The 17,756-nt window shown below is 65.1% G+C and overlaps 1 protein-coding gene across 1 annotated transcript; it reads right to left on the bottom strand.

The window, feature by feature from the left end:
* Window positions 1-232: 232 nt before the first annotated feature.
* LOC140653993 (cysteine-rich protein 2) lies at window positions 233-15,611 on the bottom strand. The gene is made up of 8 exons (XM_072866861.1): window positions 15,474-15,611; window positions 5,419-5,513; window positions 3,345-3,402; window positions 2,724-2,864; window positions 2,479-2,547; window positions 1,945-2,039; window positions 1,601-1,658; window positions 233-1,437 (listed from the first exon to the last, which is right to left on the bottom strand). The coding sequence occupies exons 1-8, from the start codon at window positions 15,514-15,516 to the stop codon at window positions 1,370-1,372; spliced, it is 627 nt and encodes a 208-aa protein (XP_072722962.1). The 5' UTR covers window positions 15,517-15,611; the 3' UTR covers window positions 233-1,369.
* Between the last annotated feature and the right edge of the window lie 2,145 nt (window positions 15,612-17,756).

A 17,756-nucleotide genomic window follows, 5' to 3' on the forward strand; every position in this document is an offset into this window, starting at 1 on the left:
CCATCCTGCTCGCAGCCCAGGGAGTGGCCTTGGTTTGTGTGGCACCAAGAATAGCTCCAGCCTGGGCAGCTGGGGCTCAGCTGGGGCTAAGGCTGCTCTGTCTTGCCCCAGGAGGAGCCAGCTGGGGCAGGACCGTAGCAGCAGGGTCCACACACTGTCCCAGGACCAGAGGGATGCTGCGCGGTGCACACAGCTTCCCCCACCCTCGCCCAGAGCTGAGCCGCACAACGCATCTCTCAAAACCTTTATTGTCAGCAAATAACAAAAGTCAGCCCCGCAGCGGCGCAGGGAGCCCGGAGAGAGCAGGGTGCTGGCACCCCAGGGCTCGCCGCCCCGGCGGGTCCCCGGCGCTGGCCCCCTCCCTGGCCTCCTGGGCAGCGGCAGGGCTGGGCGTGCACAGGGGGGATGGGTGAGACTCAGGGGCACGTGTCATTCTCCAAAGCAAGGGGCACATTTACAACTGCTTATAAATAAACAACAACAACAAGAAACCTCTGGCTCTGAGAAGCAGCTGGGCATCCCGCCACCGAGCCGCCAGCCCAATGCGCTCTGCCCTCCAAAGGCGGGGAGCAGCCCTGCTCCCCCAGGGCTGCGGCCGCCGGGTGCCCCCCCAGCACAGGCTCTGCTGCTATGGGGGACCAGGCTGGGGGGCCACCAACCCAAACCAGCCGGCAGAGCAGGTTGGGCACCTGCCCGGGTGGACCTACAGGGATGCCCTGGGGGTGCAAGGATGGGGATGCAGGGGGGTGCCAGACCCTGCAACCCCAACGGCGGCTGGGGTCCGCGTGGGGAGAGCAAGAGCCAGGGCACGGAGCCTGGGAAGGGCCCGGAGAAGGGCAGCACTGCCAGAAGGGCCAGAGCCCTCAGGGGACCCACACGTCCCCAGCGGCTGGTGAGGAACAGGGCTGGGTGCCCTGACCACCAGCCCCCTTCCCTAAGTGCCGTGGGACACCTGCCCGGCTCCATCGCCCTCCGTGCGGGGCGCAGCAGGGAGCACCCTCCTGTGGTGGGACTCCCGCCACCACCTTCCCCCCACTCTCAGCCCCTCGGGTGCCACCCACCGTCCCCTGCACACGGTGACATCCCCGCATCCGCCGCACTGCCTCCCGCGCTCGGGGGGCTGGTGGGAGGGCTGGGGAGGGCAGAGCGCATTGGGAACCGTCAGAGACACCTTCTACCTTTGCCTTTAAACACTGAAGCTTATATTAGAGACTATGATATATAACCCGGGGGGCAGGGCTGTCCTGCCCTGAGTAGAGACAGCAGAGAGAGCACAGCTCCGTGGCCAGCCTGGCGAGGGTCTGCTCCCGCCGCGAGCAGGAGGTTAGTACGGGGGCACAGAGCGGGCAGGCGGGCAGGGGGATGCCGTCTAGGGTTGGTTCTTCGCCTCGGGGTCTTTGTCGTAGATGTAGCTTCCCACAGCTCCGGTGTTGACGCCTGCATGGGGGGAGATGCAGGAGGGTGAGGACCCGGGTGGGAAGGTGGCACGCTCCAGGGAGACATCCCCTCTGGGCGGTGGCATGAGCATCGAGAGCGGCAGCCCAGGCGGGGCACGTGCCCCCGGTCCGGCTCCCCACCCCAAGCAGCCCCAGGCACTCACCCTTTGGCCCGAAGAGGATCCCGTAGCAGGGCTTGTGGCAGTACGGCTGTCCATCGTGCTGTGCAGGGCAGAGAGAAGCACATCACCCAGGGCAGGGGGCTGGGGAAAGGCCAGTCCCCAGAACACGTCCCTCTGGCTGGGCACCTCTCCCGCTCCGCTCGTCCCCTGCAGACGCCCGCACCCCAGCACCCCCAGCGCTCCCCCAGGCTGCAGAAGCTGCTCCCGCCAGCCCTGCCCTGCCCTCTTGCGAAGGCAGGGGCTGCCCAGCGAGCGCAGCTCAGCCATGCCCCGCCGGCATCCCCCGTGCGCCCTGCCCAGGGCTCTCAGGGCTGGGACGTCCTTACCTCGGCATGGCCCCCCGGGGTCAGCGTCTTGCTGCAGCGCTCGCAGCGTAGGCAGGGACGGTGCCAGTCCTTCCCCAGCGAAGTCACCTTCTCGGCTGGAGCGGGGACAAGGAGGGAGGGTCACGCCAGCCCCCCTGCACACATGCCGAGAGGGAGCACACCCCGTGGGGACATCACCTCTGCATACAAAATCCCGAAACAGCCCTGTGCACCCCAGCCTCCCGCACCTCTCCCACCCCTCTGCTGCCTCGCAGGTGACAGAGGTTGGCCGAGGACAGCTATTAAGCCCACGCCACTCAGCTGGGAGGTGACAGCAGGGGACACAACGCAGATGAAGTCCTGCACCCAGGAGCTCCTCCAAGAGGACCCATCCCTGCAGGCTCCTCGGGCACATCCCTCTGTGCCCCCAACCCCATCTCTGAGCCAAAACCCCCTCCCAGCCCCTCTGCGTGCCCCAGGGCTCCTGCACAGAGCCCTGGCACTGTGGGGCCGTGCCACCCCAGGGCACGCACCCGCTGCCCATCGCCACCTTACCAAAGTAGACTCTCTTGCCGCAGCGCGGGCACATGTTGGGCTCCCCGGTGAAGGTGGTGACGCTGGAGGCTGGAAGGAGAGAAGGCATGAGCGTGGGAAGCGGAGGGACATCTCAGCCAGGACACGTGGGTGCGGAGGACCCCCCGCCCACACCCTGCACCCCACACCATCGCCAAACGCGATGGCTCTGGACTGGCTGAACGCCACGGCAGAGGGCCAGGCTGCCCATCTGCCCTGCCCCTCACCTTTGCTGGGTCCCTTGGGAGGTGCAGCATTCACCTTCCTCTCCTCCACCTTCACTGGGTGCTCGATGGGTCCTGGAGCAGTCTGCCCCTCAATCTGCGGCTTCTCATAGATGTAGGACCCGGCACCACCAATGTTCACCCCTGCAGTGGAGCAGAGAGGGGCTGTGGTGGCCTGGGAGCACTTAGGGTCTCCATCCTCCTCCCCCCAGCCCCCTGTCCCACCTCCCCCAGCCCTGCTGAGCCACAGGGCCACTGCGGACACCACTGCACCTCGGCCCCGGCTTGCTTTCTCCTGACCCAGGCTTTCTCCAGCCATATCTGGGATAGGAGAGTGACTCCACCTTCTGTTTGAATGGGAATTTGTTTTTTAAATATAAAAAAAAAAAAAAACAACAGCTGTCAGGACGGATCTCTCCCTCCCTCCAGCAGCTCTCCTCTCCCTCTGCACAAGGGGACGGCAGGGTTGGGACTGCAAAGTGCTGGCTTGATGCTCAGCCCATGCTAGCCTGGCTCCTGGGGTGCTTTCAGGGCCACAGCTTCCTGCCAGCGGGGATGAGGGGACCTGGCCCCCCCTGCAGCCCTGGCCATGGCCACACAGGCATGGGGCGAGCACAGACATACCTTTGGGGCCGAACAGCGTGGCGTAGCAGGGCTTGTGGCAGAAGGGCTTCCCATCGTGCTGAGGAGAGAGGGGAGTGTTAGGGTGCCGAGCAGTGACCACGGTTCCCTCGGGATCGTTTCCATCCCTGCTAGTGTTCAGAGACCACCATGGCCATGCCTACACCCCAAAATGCACCCAGCCTGCGGGTCTGCCAGCAGCAGCCTAACCCGACCCGAACACTCGAGGATTTCGCCTGCATCAAACACTCGGGCTGTTCTGCACATGCCGTACCACGGGGCTGGAGCACCAGCACCCTGCAGCAGTTCAGCTGAGAGGCATCTCCAAGCCCCAACCCGGCAGCGTGCCACCGGGACCCAGTAAGGCGTCACTTTGCCCGTTAAGCATCCCATGCGCAGTCGGGCTGTTATTAGGCGCACAGAGCAGCGTGGCTTCCACCAAGCCGAGCCTCCCCCCTCACCTTGGCCTGAGATCAGAGGCCTCGCGTGGGCGCAGGTCCCAGCCCAGCCGCTATCGGCCCCGCTATCAGCTGGGGGCGATTATCGCAGGAAGGCACGAAGCAGGCGATAAGCCCCAGAGCTCCCCACAGCCGTTTCTCATGGGCCCCCGGGAACCGAGTCCAAGAGAAAAGAAAGAGCATTTGTGGCTGGGGCAAGGGGCCAGCAGGGCTGCCATGCACACCGCCCCATGTGGAAAACCCCCTGGGACCCTGTCCTCAGGCACGAACCCACCCCATCGCCTGCTCGGCTCCATTCAGCATCTCAGCCCTGCTTTGTGCCCCGTGCTCCTGCCCTCCACCCCCTCTGCTGCAAGGCAAGGATGCCTTGCCCAAAACGGGCCGGGCAGTAGCTAGGCAGAAGCGATATCCCTTCCCTTGCCTCCCCGAGCGGTGCCGTGCCGAAGGCGAGGGCTGGGAGCGGCCGGGGGCAAGGCTGGCGGAGTGAGCAGGCAGCAGGCTGGCAGCAGGCAGCTGCAAAATATCTCAAGGCATAAATATCAGTGTGCTCGCAGCATTACCATGCCAGAGGGGAGGGTAAATGTTTAGCTGGTCTCCCCGCGACACCTTTCCAACCCGGATGGACACGCTGGCTTGAAAGGTGGGAGAAAAAGCAGTGAAGGGCCAAATCCTGCTGTCAGCATGGTCGGTGGGGGCTTGGCTGCCGTCCCCCACAGGAGCAGAATCTGGCCTTATATGGAGAAGCAGCAAGTCCCCCGGGCTTAACCCAGCCTGAAGCACAGATCCACCCACACAGCCCCATCCTCCCTGGCAGGACCAGCCCCACTTCCTCCATGGACTGGTGGCAACCAGCACGGCTGTCCCTGCCACCGCTGCCCGCTCCCCAGCTGTGCCACGTGCTAAAACCACACTAAAGAGCTGGTGACACCCTGGCACGACAGGCGCTGCGCAAAACCCAGGGCACCGGGTGTCACGCTGGGGCATCGCGCAAGAAAAACACAGTTGCTCCCAGGCCCAAGCACCTGCCACGGCTGGCATGGCACCCTCGCGCTCCCAAGCACTGGGCATCTGCGGTGGCGTCGCACGCCAGCGCAAGCACCAGGGCACCGAAAGCACCAGTGCTGAGCTAGCATCATCATGGCAACCCGCGCATCCCCGGTTTTTGGTGGTTTTAACCACACTCTGCTGCAGGCTCTCGGCACCCGCACGCCTTCAAAGCCAGCGCGATGCCTAAACAAGCCTGCCCGGTGCACGGAGCTGCCTCAAGTGCTTGCCGGAGCACGCCAAGCCTGGCCGCAGGCTGCCTGGGAGCCCACACCAGGGTGGCACAGCTGGGGCACCACACGTGGGGCCAGCACCACTCTGTGGCTTGCCCAGGACTGTGCACGAGAGCTCTCGAGCACCACAGGTCGCAGCAGCAGCAGCATTTGAAGCCACAGTGCGGGCTCCTGGGCTTGCATGCTGCGGGGACAGCCCACCCGCATGGCATTGGGCACCTGCCCCAGCCTGATTCCTGGGACTCTCCATCCCTGGGGTGCTTGAGAGCCCTGGAGAGACCACCAGGCCACTCTTGCATGGCAGCACAGCTCCCCCACCCCGTCCGCCCCAGTGGCTCTTACCTCGGCGTGCCCGCCCGGAGTCAGGGTCTTGTTGCAGCGCTCACACTTCAGGCAGAACTTGTGCCAGTCCTTGCCCAGGGAGGACACCTTCTCGGCTGTGGGGAACAGAGAGAGGGGTGAGCGACTGCCCAGCACCTGCTAAAGCCCCTGGGGGAGCGAGGCTCCAGGCACCACAAGAGGCTGCGCGCAAGGGGGGCTGCTCATCGGCACGCCGTGCAAATCAGCCATGCTGCAGGGACCACTCTGCTGCAGCCCACTGGGCCCCCAGGGCCATTCAGGCCATGGGCACAGGCCCCCCAGCTTCTGACCCCCCCAGCGCCGGCTCTGCCGTCGCACAGACGCCCTTTCCCACGTGCCAGTCAGCAGCATTTGCCTTCCTACTCCCTGTGTCTATTTTTACCAGCCACGTTACCCGGAATGACCCTGCTCCCATTCAAATATTTGGTGTTACCATGCCCACCCCACCCCACCCCACCCATTTCGTCATGCTTCCCCCGCACGCGCCCAGCCTCTCGGGCTCCCCAGCGCTCCCCAGGGAGCCTCGGCCACGGTTCCAGCTCTCGGCTGGAGCCGCCCCCGGTGCTGCTCCCAGGGCACCCGCCTGCCGGGAGGGTGGGATGGCAGACAGCCTCCAGCATCACCAAGAACGGACGTTTGGCCCTGGAAAACACCCATCTCTTGGGCATGCGGGAGCTCCCCGCTCGCCCCCAGCCCGGGAGCAGGTGCGACATGCAGACGGGTACGTGGGCATGGTCTCTGCATTGTCCCAGAGTGCCAGGAACCTGCGGAGCAGCTCGCTGCCAGCACCAAAAACAGTTTCACAGCATCAGTGGGCAAATTCAGGGAAGAAAAATGCTTTGAGACCGGTTACATGAATGCACCTCCTCCGGCCGGCCCCAAGCTGTACGTCTCCAGGAGCAGGCTGGGAGGTAGCACGGGCTGCCAGTCCTCATCCTGCATCCCTGGCCTTGCGCCGTCTCCCCTCCCTCCCAGCTCCTGGGGGGCCGGGTGCTGCCCCATACCCCCTGCCGATTCCCGTTCGCCCTCCCTCTCCCCCACACATGTGCGGAGACAGCTGGAAAACAGCATGATCCTGTTAAAGCCACCGTAAAACTAAATCAGAAGAGCCAAATAAAATATTTAACAAGCAAATAAAAGCGCAACCGGAGCCCAGCCCTGCTCTACAAGAAGACCTCCTCCGCAATGGTGGGTTTCCCAGCCCTTTTTCCCCCAAGGACCTCAGCAAATGTCACCTGTTTGCATCAGGTCGAGATGGGGGTCAAAAGCTCCCCAAGGGCAGCTCCTGTCTTCAAGAGCCACCCTCCTCCTAAGGCAAACAGCTGCATCCGGGGCACGTCGCAGGGCCAAGATAAGCTGAAACAACTGCCATCACCACCCAAAAAATCAGCCCCGGTGCAAAGCGGGATGGCCGGTGGCAGAGGAGGGCAGCTCGAGGAGGCAGAACCGAAGCCATCACACCGGGCTGCAGGGGAGAGCCCCAAGAGCATCCCCAGGCAAGCACGTGGAGGACAGGCTTGGGGGACCAGCATCAGCTGGAGGCAGCTCCAAACCGACCTCCCGGTGATGCCACAGACGAGTCCAGGCTGTTGGACCAAACCCCAGGCAGGGCGGACAGCGGGGTGAAGGGATGCCCCGCCGCAGCCGGGGGTCTGTGCCTGCCTGCTCAAAGCTGCCAGGGCAAATCCCTGCTGGCCCCCAAGCCCGGGGACTCAGGAGGGCTCACGCCTCCCCAGCCCCTCGCAGCAGGCAGAGCAAGGGGAAGGGGCCGGGGCCGGACCCTGCCCTCCCCTTCCTCTGCAGCCCTCAGCCACCCCTGGGGGCAGAGGACCAGCCCCAGGGCACACAGCCCCAAGCCCCCCCAGCCCTGCAAGCGCTCCCCAAAAGCGAGGGGGACACAGAGATCCCAGCACCCCGCTGCCTTGGGGCTGTTGCAGGAGCCCTGCATCCCCCCAGCCCTCCCCGGCAGGAACGGGTGCGTCCCCGGGGTGACCAGGGAGGGAAACGGAGCGTGATGGGCTGAAAGCCGAGCTAGAGGCTCAGGGCCAAAGAGCCGCTCAGCTTTGTCACAGCGGATGCACAGCCAGGCCAGGCTGCACATCGGCTGCGTCACCCCCAGCTCCCCCCGCCGCCCCGGCCCAGCGCTGACGCGGCCCTGGGTACAAAGGAGGAAACTCCCGGCGGATGTTTTCTGGAGGCCATTGCAATTACAGCCGGCCACAGCCCACGCCAGCTCCTTCCTGCCCCCGCGAGATGAGATGTCCCCCCAGTGTCTCCCCCTCCATAATATCTCAGACAGCTGCAAAGCCCTGCTGCTTCCTGACAAATGCACCCCTCTGCCAAGGCATCCCCGAGCCATGCAGAGCATGAGGGACTTCGCCAGCACCTGCAGCCCCTGGCAGGGGACGGGGCAGGAGGTGGCCTGGTGCACCATCCTGCTCCTGGGGCACGGGGACAGCCCGGGAACCACGGGGGCTGCCCCTTGCCCACGGGTGGAAATGCCACACAGAGGTTTGTCAGGCATCCTCTGGCTGCAAACAAGGGCTCCCAGGGGCCGCGGCCGGCACAGCCGGATGGCTTTCCAGGCAGCATTGTTCGCATTGAGAAGAGGAAGCAGCGTGGAGCCACCCCAGCCCATTTCCAGGGCAGCAGCGTCCCGCCTGTGGCTGCGCTGCCCCATAAATCACTGCAGAGGGAAAGCACCAGCGCCCAGATTTCCTGTCACCCAGCCACATCTGCTCCACCTTTGCATCAGCTCCAGAGGAGAAGTCTCTGGCCATGTCCTCCTGCCATGGCAGAAAGCCCCAGGCAGCTGCTGGGGGGAGCCCCGCTCTGCACCCCCCGACTCTGGGGGGCACCCCACCATCAGCACTGCAAGAGTGCGGGACGGCACGGGGCTCCAGCGCAGGCTTCGTCTGGCTAGACGTCACACCACACCCAGCCTCCGCCACCAAACGCCATGCCCTGCCACGCCGAGCCACACCAGGAAGGGACAGGCCAGCACCCGTGTCCTCTCAGCATCACACCGAGCGCACACGCGTCCTGCCCCGCTTGCTGGATCCTGCACCTACACACTCAGCCCGTGGCAAGATGCTCCCCTCAAGCCCATCAAATTTAAACCAGCTGTGCAGCACCCCCTGGGAAGGGCAGAGTTAAGGGTACTCGCTGCAGGAATTTGGCCTCTGCCAAATGTGCGTCACTCGGGGTTTGCCTGCCCTGGGTTACCCGCCTCGCCGTGGGTGGGCACCAGGTGCCCATCGATAATAAACCTCTCCCCTCGGGGAAATGCCCCTGCGGAGGAGAGGTGGAGGCATGGCCAGGTTCATGGCCAGCTGCAGGATGTAGCCATGGGGTGGATTTGCACCGTGCAGGGGGTGCAGCCCACGCTGACGAGATGAGGGACACCACCAGAGATGGGGAAAATCAGAGGGCAGGAGCAGGAAAGTGCCCGAGGGGGCTGCCGAGGCAGTCTGCTCCCCGCAGCTCTGCAGCAGCCCCACCCCAGAGACAACACGGCTCATCCCTTAATTACCCGCCATGCCTGGGCAAGGCAGCTGGCACGGGCCAGAGGCGAGCGCATCTTTTCGGGGTGGGAAGGGAGCATCCCTCCTCCCAGCCTCAGTGCCGGGGGCTGCACCGAGACGGCTCCAGGCCCTCGCACAGGTATTTCCACAGCCTGACGTCAGCGCTGCTTCCAGCCGGAGGCTTGTTCAGCAAAAGCAACCATAGCTGCAGCCACGTCTCTGCAAAGGGCTGGGCTGTGCCCCATCCGTCCTACCGCAGCCCTGGGAGGACAGGGACCCAGCGACAGGCATCCCTGGAGGAGAGGGATGCCGTCAGACTGACAGCAGATGCACTTCAAAGCAGTCGCAGGCACAAAGGAATGAATAAGAGAGACGAACGCACGGAAAGGAGCCTGGTAAATGGCTGGAAACAAAGCCAAGAGCCCAGGTCCTCGCAGTGGCTGGGGGATGGAAAAGATGGAGGGATGGCTTGAGGATTTCCTCCCGTGCCATGCTGGGCTGTGCCGTGCCACCAGCCGTGGTGCCCCCCCGGTCTCCTGGGAAGGGTCTGCGCTGCCTTCCCACGTCCCCCACCCCATCCCCTCCTGCCCTCCTCGGGCATGGCCAGGCAGCTCCTCTCCCCCATCACACAGCCGGTGCCGACAGTTACACCGCACTGTGATTTTGTGGCCAAGATGTATATATATATTTAGCTCCTCCACAGCAAGGCAAGGCAAGCCCTCCGGCCCCAAGCCGCTCACTTGCTGGGCTCCCTCCAAGTGCGCAACACAGCCAGCTCAGTACGGCCTCGCCGGGAGCACAGCCGGGGGGGGAAGGAGGAATACTCCAGGCTGGGGGTCCCGCTTCCCAGGGCCTCTCTTCCAGCTGAGCAGAGAGGCGAGGTCTTCCGCAGGACCCGAGCCCCCGCGTAGCCAAGCCACTTGGGCATGAGCGAGGGTTGTTTGATTTCCAGCTGCAGCCCTAATGCATGGCGTGGCTCCCGTCCACCCCGCCGCTCCCTGCCTCTCTGCTGACAAAACCTCACCTACTGCAGGCACTTTCCTGGCCATGAGCCTTCAACCTCCCGCTCTGGTTCACAGGGCCAGGGCAGCCTCCAGCAAGTCCCTCTCCATTTTCCACGGAGCTGCTGTACTTCATCAAGCAGCGTCTGCACGGGATGCATCCCTCCAGCTCTGAGGCCAGGCAGCTTGACCGCGGCTGTGCTGGGAGAGGATCAGCAGCATTTCTTGCCAGGCATTGGGTTCAGCCAGGGCTGAGCCCAAGAAATGATCTGCTTTCTTGCCGTGACGCAGACCCACATGCGAGGCGTTGCAGGCAGGACGCCCGGCCAGCGGGAAAAATCCAGGCAGCCCGCAGCCCTCCTCTAGCCCTGCTGCACGGCGAGGGGCAGAGCGGCCACGGAGAGCCGGGGCACGGGCAGGCACACAAGCAAAACCCCTCCCTGGGTAATCGCTGGTCCAGAGAACAGTGTTCCTCCTGCGCACTGAGATACCATCTCTGGCGGGCAGCGCTGGGAGGATGAGACAGGTTCCTGGCCCCTGGAGCGAGAGCAGGTCTCGGAGACATGCTGGAGCAGCCAAGCCAGTCTAAGTGCCCCTCCAGCCCCACGGCTCCTCACCTCCCCACCCTGCTGGCTCCCCACAGCCGTGGGGCACAACCAGCTCCAAGCAGGGTTTGGCCCAGGGCTGTGGGCAACACAGTGTGAACAGAGATGGCAGCAGGAAAGGATGCTCGGGACCTCCCTGGGGGCCGCAGCACCAGCGCTCCCCACCGGCAAGCGCACGGCAGGCTGGTGGGAGAGCTCTCCCCACCCTCGTGCCAGGACCTGTCCCCCACCATCACCTCCCTGGTTGCTTCAGGGCCTCCCAGCCCACTGGCAGGAGCGATGGGCACCACCACCCCTCCACAGCCGACTGGCACCACGGCACACGCTCCAGGCTCCGTATTTGATTGCAACATTGCAGTGACAGATTTTCCATTACCTCTCGCTTGGGCGTTCCTGCTCCGCCTTTCCTTGCCTTTCCTTTCCAGTTCCGTCACCTCACCTCTCCCCATCCCTCTGCTCCTGCCAGGGACAGAGAGGGAGGACGGGAACACGAGGAGCTCTGCCCAAGACCTGCCTGCGACCTGAGACGTGGCTGCAGAGCTCTACAAACCAGACAGCAAATGGAGTCACGCAGGACCAGCCGAGCTTGCAGAGAGCTCCCTGCCAGCCCCAAGCCTCCGGCACCCACGGCCCTGGGAGCAGCACCGCTCCCCGCAGGCTGGCTGTACAAACCCCTGGCACAACCCCTGCGGGCACATCCATGCAGATCCCTGTGTCCCACAGCACCTGAGCCCCAGCTCCACACAAGGCAGGCAACTGCCCGCAAACATGCACACGAGATGCCAGCACCGCACCGTGCAGGAGCCCCAACAGCTCCAGCAAAGCGTGCGCTTCACAGTGCGCAAGAACAAGGGGGCCGAGACCTCACACCGGCCCGGCCCGCCCTCCCACAGATAATTTTCTATAGCTCGCGCTATTTTCCTGAGGGAAAAGCTAATGCTAATGAGCCCGTCCTTCAGCTTCCCACAGAGGCATCCCACGCCCTGCAGGGCCCTGCGCAGGGAGCAGGGAACTGGTGCGTCTGTAGTTACCGTTCTGCAAGGTCCGTGCGCGCTCTGAGAGCGGCCGCCCTGAGACCTCGGGGGAGGCAGATACCCAAGGAGCCCAGCCAGCCTTCGTGCTGGCAAGCCAGGGGCCGTGCTGACGCTGACGTGCCGACTGCTACGCCGGCTGCGCTTGAAGAGCCGCTTCCTTTGTTAGGGACGGCTGTAATTGAAATAAAGCCCTCCAGACTCTCCTGCCTGGCCGCTGGCAGGCCACCCTCTCCCAACAGCCAGTGCCCGGAGCCAAGGACAGCGGTTACTTATTAATTGCAGAGCGGCTTCTGCAGCTTGAATTTCTGCAGGGCTGACCCACTGGGATGGTGCTCTGCAGGGAGAACTCCCCACACCTCGCTGCACCCCATGTCTTGCTGCACCCCTCTCCTCCAGTACACTCAGGACGTCAGCGTGACAGCAGGGTCAGGCATCTGCTGCGGGCCCCTTTGAGCACGCTAGGCTTGGACCCTCCTTGCTTCCCAGCTGGATGTGTCCATGTCCTTAGTCCCCCTCTGGCACCCCACCGGCAAACCATCCCCAGGGAGCAGCTTTGCTGCTCCGGCTGCAGACACAGCCGGGACAAGCCCCGGGGCTACTGGGTGACTCCCACGTGCTTTTAGGATGCACCTTCCCAAACAGCACAGCAGCCTCCCACCGGCCCTCAGACACCCCAGCACGTGCAGAGAACTCCCCAAAAGCCACCCGTCAATGGACCCCGCTGCACGTGCGCTTGCCACATCCCTGGGGCTTTCGCCTGCCCCGCGCTTGGAATGGGAAAACAGGAAACCCCCCGCCGCCACGATCCCCCGCAGTTCCCTGGGAAGAGAGGACGGGAGGCGGAAAGGCTTGGCCAGGGCTCCCAGTGACCCTGCAAAACTCATTTAAGGCTAGCGATGCAAAAGGGAGCTGGGGAAATGTGCGGCTGTTTTGCTTCAGGCGACTCTGGCCCCTCCAGCGCTTCCTGCCAGAAGAGATAACCCAAACCCAATCCCAACCCACCGACACCTGCCAGTGATGGATGGGAACCGGCCCCAGCAGCCACCGGCAGTGCTGCTCCTCCGGTTAAACATTCACTTCATCCCTCCAACCTCCCCAAAGCAGGAAAGTTAGCCCCAGCCGCTCCTGGAAACAATGTCACAGACCTCAGCCTGCTTTAAAAAAAAAATAGAAAAAAAGCCAGAAAACTATTTTTATATTTCCCTGTGCTTTTTAAAGGAAAAAAGCTCATTCTGTAGCTCAGGAAACGCCCACATCCTCCTGACTGCGCAGGGAGGAGCCCGCTGGATTTTTCCAGGGAGCATGAAGCAACAGGCAGGCTGGAAATGAGTTTTCCATTGGTACCCACAATTGTTGGCATTGGTCAGCCGCTCAGGCACTGCGCGGGGCCGGGAACGGGACGCGGTGGCATTTCTCACACATGACCCACGGCTGCAATCCCAGGCATTTGAGAAGTTATAGTTGCCAGTGTTCATTCAGCACAGGCGAGGAGCGCTCCCAAACAAGCGGGGCTTTATGAATCACCTCCCCGTTAAGCTTCAGACCAGCCGAGGAATTCACAAGCGTTACCAAACCCCAGGCGTAGCGCTCCCATCGCCTTCCCACTGAACCACACGGTCCATCGGGAGGAAACCCCAGGAGCCGTGTCCTGGAAAGACGGATCAGAGGTTGCATCCAGTTCCTATGCATTAAATAAACGGACCCAGGTTTATTCTGCCGGAGCCTGGGTGGTTCCTCAAGGAAAAGCTGAAGGCGTCAGCAAGGACACGCTCCAGCCTATCTCGGCTCCAAGCACAGAGAAGTTTTTGGCTCGCTCCCGTTTCAACTCACCCCCCAGTCTCTCTTAGGGGCAGCGGGGGCCGCGCGGTCCCTGCGGGGAGGCGTGTGATGGGAGCTGCCGCTCCCGCGCTGCCGGGCACCTGCCTCCTCCTTGCCTGCAGGGCAAGGCATCTCCCAGCGGGGCAGGAATGGGGAAGCCAAGGAGCAGCAGAGACCTGGACACGAACCACTACACCTACAGAAACCCACCCGGGGAGAGAGAGCCGGCACGCAGCTGAGGGCATGGGGTACAGCACTGTTCCCCCCCCGACCACATCCCCAAGAGACCCACAAGGCCCCCAGCACATGTGGAGAGAGAAAGAGCACGGGCGCTGCTGGGGGCTGGCACTTCACCTCCTGGCACAGCCTGGCCTCCTCCGGCCGTGAGGCGGGGGTCCCTGAGCCCGGCTCCAGCCCCCCCGCGCAGGGCAGGCTCATGCCTGGAGCGAGAGGAGAGACTCTGACCCCGGGCCAGTGCCCAGCTGGCTAGACGGACACGCTATTTTCTGCTTAAAAAGGAAAAGATTCACACAAGGAAAGACATCCAAGGGGCCGAGCCCTTCCCACCCCCACACAAATAGGTTTATTTAAAGGAGGAAGACAGCAAATTCCTATTTCTCTATGTTTACTTGGAGATGGCTGGAAAGGAATGAAAGCACCAATGCCTCAAACGCTCAGGCACCATCAGGACCCTTTGGTATTTCTCCACCAAACAAACATGCTGAGGCAGCAGGGGCCAGACCCTGGAGCACCAGAGGGAGACGGGCAGGGAGGGATGCAGGCAGGCACTGCCAGGCCAGGCCAGCTGGACCCCATGGCCAGCACGTCCCAGGAGGCAGCTCGGGCTGGATCCGTCCCCAGAGCCACCCTGAGACTGCAGTGCAGCCCCGAGGATACCCGCCCCGGGGCCAGGGGGGTCAGGTCAGCCCCGGGAGGCTCCTGGCTGGGCACCGCCGCACAGGGGGAAGAGGGCTGGGGCAGGCTGCTCGGGGAGCTGCGGTGAGGCACGAAGGCAGGGGATGAGCCCTTGCTCCCACCTTCACCCCCGGCATTTTCTGCAACCTGGGTGGCGGCACTCACCCCGGGATGCCCGACGGGAGACACCCCAGCCCCGGTTCCCAGAGATCCCGACCAGCCACAATCCCAAGCAGGGCCCTCGGAGACCTGCAGGGACTCGCCGCTGCCCAAACCCGGTCCGGGCATGCCGAGATGGACTTCTGAGCCCAGACGCTGTCTTTGAAAAAGTCCCGTAGAAACCCCAAACCATTCATTAGCTCACCCACTCGGGAACAGCCCACAGAGGGCTGGGTGAGAGGCGAGATGGGGAGGGGTGAACAGCACACCTGGAGCGAGATTTGCAGGGAATGGGAAAAAATTGGCTGGGAGAAGGTTTTGTTTGCACCTGCCACTGCCTGCTCCTCTGCACTAAGAGGCCCCCCGGCTCACGGGAGCCCCCTGCCCAGCACCCCGTCCATGTCAGATGGGCTGGGTTCCCCTATGACCCAAGCCAGTGGGTACATGGGGACACGAGCCCCCCTCCAGCACCAAAACAGGCTGCAGGCACACACCCCAACCACGGCTCCTCACCCCCTGCTTCACCTGCTCAGCCCAAGGGAGCAGGGGCGGGTGCCCGGGACCCCCCTGCCACCCACGCCCCCCGTGTCCCCCGCCCCAGGGCCAGCCGGCAGCATCCCCCAGCACAGCCCGGGGATGGGGGTCCAGGGTGGGGGGGGAAGAGCAGAGGGGCCGCGGCCGCTGCGAGGGGGGCCCGGGGGAGAAGCAGCTGCTGCCGGGCAGGTCTGGGGGTGCCCCGCTGGGGAGCCGCGGCCGAGCGGGGACCCGGGGACGCGCCGGGCTTGGGGACGGCGGACCCGGGGACACACCCCGGCGCCGGGAAGGAGAAGAGGACCCGGCGACGCACCGGGGCTTGGGGAAGGGGGAGGCAGGGAAGAGCGCCGGCTCCGGGAGGGGGGACCGGGGACAGGGCGGGGGTCCCGGGGATGCGCCGCGGCTCGGGGAGGGGGATGCGGGGCCGGGCCCCGGGGACGCGCTCACCGAAGTACACGGTCTTGTCGCACTTGGGGCACTTGGATGCCATGGCGGGAGAGCGGAGCGGAGCCGCGCCGAGCCGTACCGAGCCGCGCCGCGCCGTGCGCCCCGCTCCGCCCGGCCCCCGCCCACTGGCCCCGCCGCCGCCCGGGGGGGGCCGGGGCGGGGCTGCCCGCGGAGCGTCTGCCCGGCTCGGCACGGCTCGGTACGGCTCGGCACGGCGCGGTCCCGAGCGCGGCAGGTGCACGGTGCCCTGCAAACCCGCCCGGGGCAAACCTCCCAGCTGCTCCCCATCTCCGACAGCCCAAAGCTGCAAGGGCTGACGAGTCCTCTTTCCTGGGAAAAAAAATGTAAAAGGTTGCAACTAAGCAACGTGACTTGTGGGTATTTACCAGCTCTGTGCCCGGTCCCCTCCAGTGCACGCCCGAGCAGCCGTGCCACCTTGCCTGTCCCTGGGTGAGTCCTGCATCCCTGCGGGCTGGCACCCACCTGCGGGACCAGCAGGCCCCATCGCCACAACCCCCAGCCCCAGAGCCCGTGCGAGAAATGGAGCAAGCACAGGGGCCCTCTTGCCCCCTCCTTTAGGGACAGCTGAGGGACACTTAGTCCCCTCTTTTAGGGACAGGGGAACACCGGGGGGGTGCTTTCAAACTCTCGGTGCACACACACAGCCCTGCACGGTTAGGCTGGTGGAAGAGAGGGACTGTGTGGCCGCAGAGGGGTGTGCAGCCGGTTGCTGTGGTCCTTCAGGGTGGCAGGTTGGTGCCTGAGGAAGCCCGGCACCAAATGCACTGGCCGAGAGACCACCAGCTGCATCCTGACAGCGGCCGCCCTCAGAGAGCCGGGCCCCGGCGCCGGGGCTCTCACAGCCAGGGCTGTGCAGGAGCTGGCTTGGTGGGAGGGTGCCCGGGTGGGGCGGAGGGCGCAGGGGCTGGCAGCAGGCGCAGAGGGGGTGGGCAGCAGCCCCCCGCCCCGGGAAGCGCCGTGCCTGCACCGGGTATTCTTAGACACATTTTTTCCGGATGGGGTAACTGAGAAACCCAGATTAGGTAGCTGGGACGACAGGCCTGATACGGGAGACCTTGGCGGGGGGACGAGGGCGAGAGGCCCTGGGGGAGCAGAGATAGCGGTGACGGCAGGCTGGCGAGGGGAGGGCGGGAGGCACGTCTCCTGGCGGCCTTGCTAGCACGGCACGGCACGGCACGGCACGGCATCACGGGGCAGCGCTGCCCATCACAGGCACGCCATGGCCCCGGGGCACGAGTTGAGGGTGCCGGTCCTGGGGCCAGCCCCAGCAGAGGGGCTCGGGCATCTCCCATCCCATCTGCAGGCACCCCCAGCCATTCCCCGCCATAACCCCGCTCCGGCGGCGCGGGCTGCCTCGCCACAGCGCCCAGCAGCCCCCTGGCTCCCGGCGCCATTTTGCTCCGTTGCCATGGAAACGCCCATGTCAAAAATCCCTCTGGCTGCTGCCGCTGCGAAGGGATGCTCGGGGAGCCGTGAAGCAGCGCCGGGGCGGCAGTGCCGGCTTCGCCCCCTCTAAAGCGTGCCCCGTGGCGGGGTGCAAACCCCCCTGCACCAGGGGAAGCCCCTCTGTGCCCGGGCGGCCGGGTCCTGCACCGCGGGGCTGCTGCGGGCAGCGGGTGCAGGGGAGGGGGGCATTCGGGGGAGGCGAGCGGGGCGGCAGGGCCCTCGGCTGGGGTGCTCCGGGGGCTGCACCCCTTCACGGCCACGCCGCAGGCTCGGGCCGGGTGTTGGTAAACAGGAAATCTGCCGCTCCCGAAAGTGAAGCCGTTGCATTATTCATCAGCCGGCAGCCTGGCTCTGCTCCGCCGCCATTGTCATCTAATTCCTCCTTTCTCTGCCGGCAGCTGGAGCGGCTGCCAAGCGCCCGCCCGGCCCCGGGCGCAGGGACAGCCCTGGGAAGGGGACCCAGGGCTCCGGGGTGGGACGGGGTGAGCCCGGTGCGCGGGGCCGGGCAGGACGGGGATGCCTGCCAGCGGGTTTCTCCGTCGGCCGCGCACCCCGCCGGGCCGGAGGGACCCAGGCGTGCCCGTCACTCCGCGCCCAGCTGCTGTCACGACAATGCGGGGCTTTGTGGCCTGCGGGGTCCCCATGCCGGGGCAGGTGGTGGCGGCGGCCCGGGACGCCCCGGCCCCGCACGGCCCCGGGGAGGGGTGGCCGAGCCCTGCCTGCCTCGGGATGGAGCCGGCGCACCCAGGCCGCGGCCGGCAGCCACCCCCGGCGCCGGCAGCCAGCGGGGCGAGGCAGCAGCGGGGATTTGTGGAG

Source organism: Ciconia boyciana, chromosome 7, assembly GCF_034638445.1.
Source record: "Ciconia boyciana chromosome 7, ASM3463844v1, whole genome shotgun sequence".
Lineage (NCBI taxonomy): Eukaryota > Metazoa > Chordata > Aves > Ciconiiformes > Ciconiidae > Ciconia > Ciconia boyciana.

Coding starts and splice junctions, on each gene's coding strand:
- LOC140653993 (XM_072866861.1), bottom strand. CDS start 15,516: ATGGCATCCAAGTGCCCCAAGTGCGACAAGACCGTGTACTTCG. Junction 2,040..2,478: donor CGGCAAGAGAGTCTACTTTG/GTAAGGTGGCGA, acceptor TCCCCGCTCCAG/CCGAGAAGGTGACTTCGCTG. Junction 1,438..1,600: donor GATCCTCTTCGGGCCAAAGG/GTGAGTGCCTGG, acceptor CCCCCCATGCAG/GCGTCAACACCGGAGCTGTG.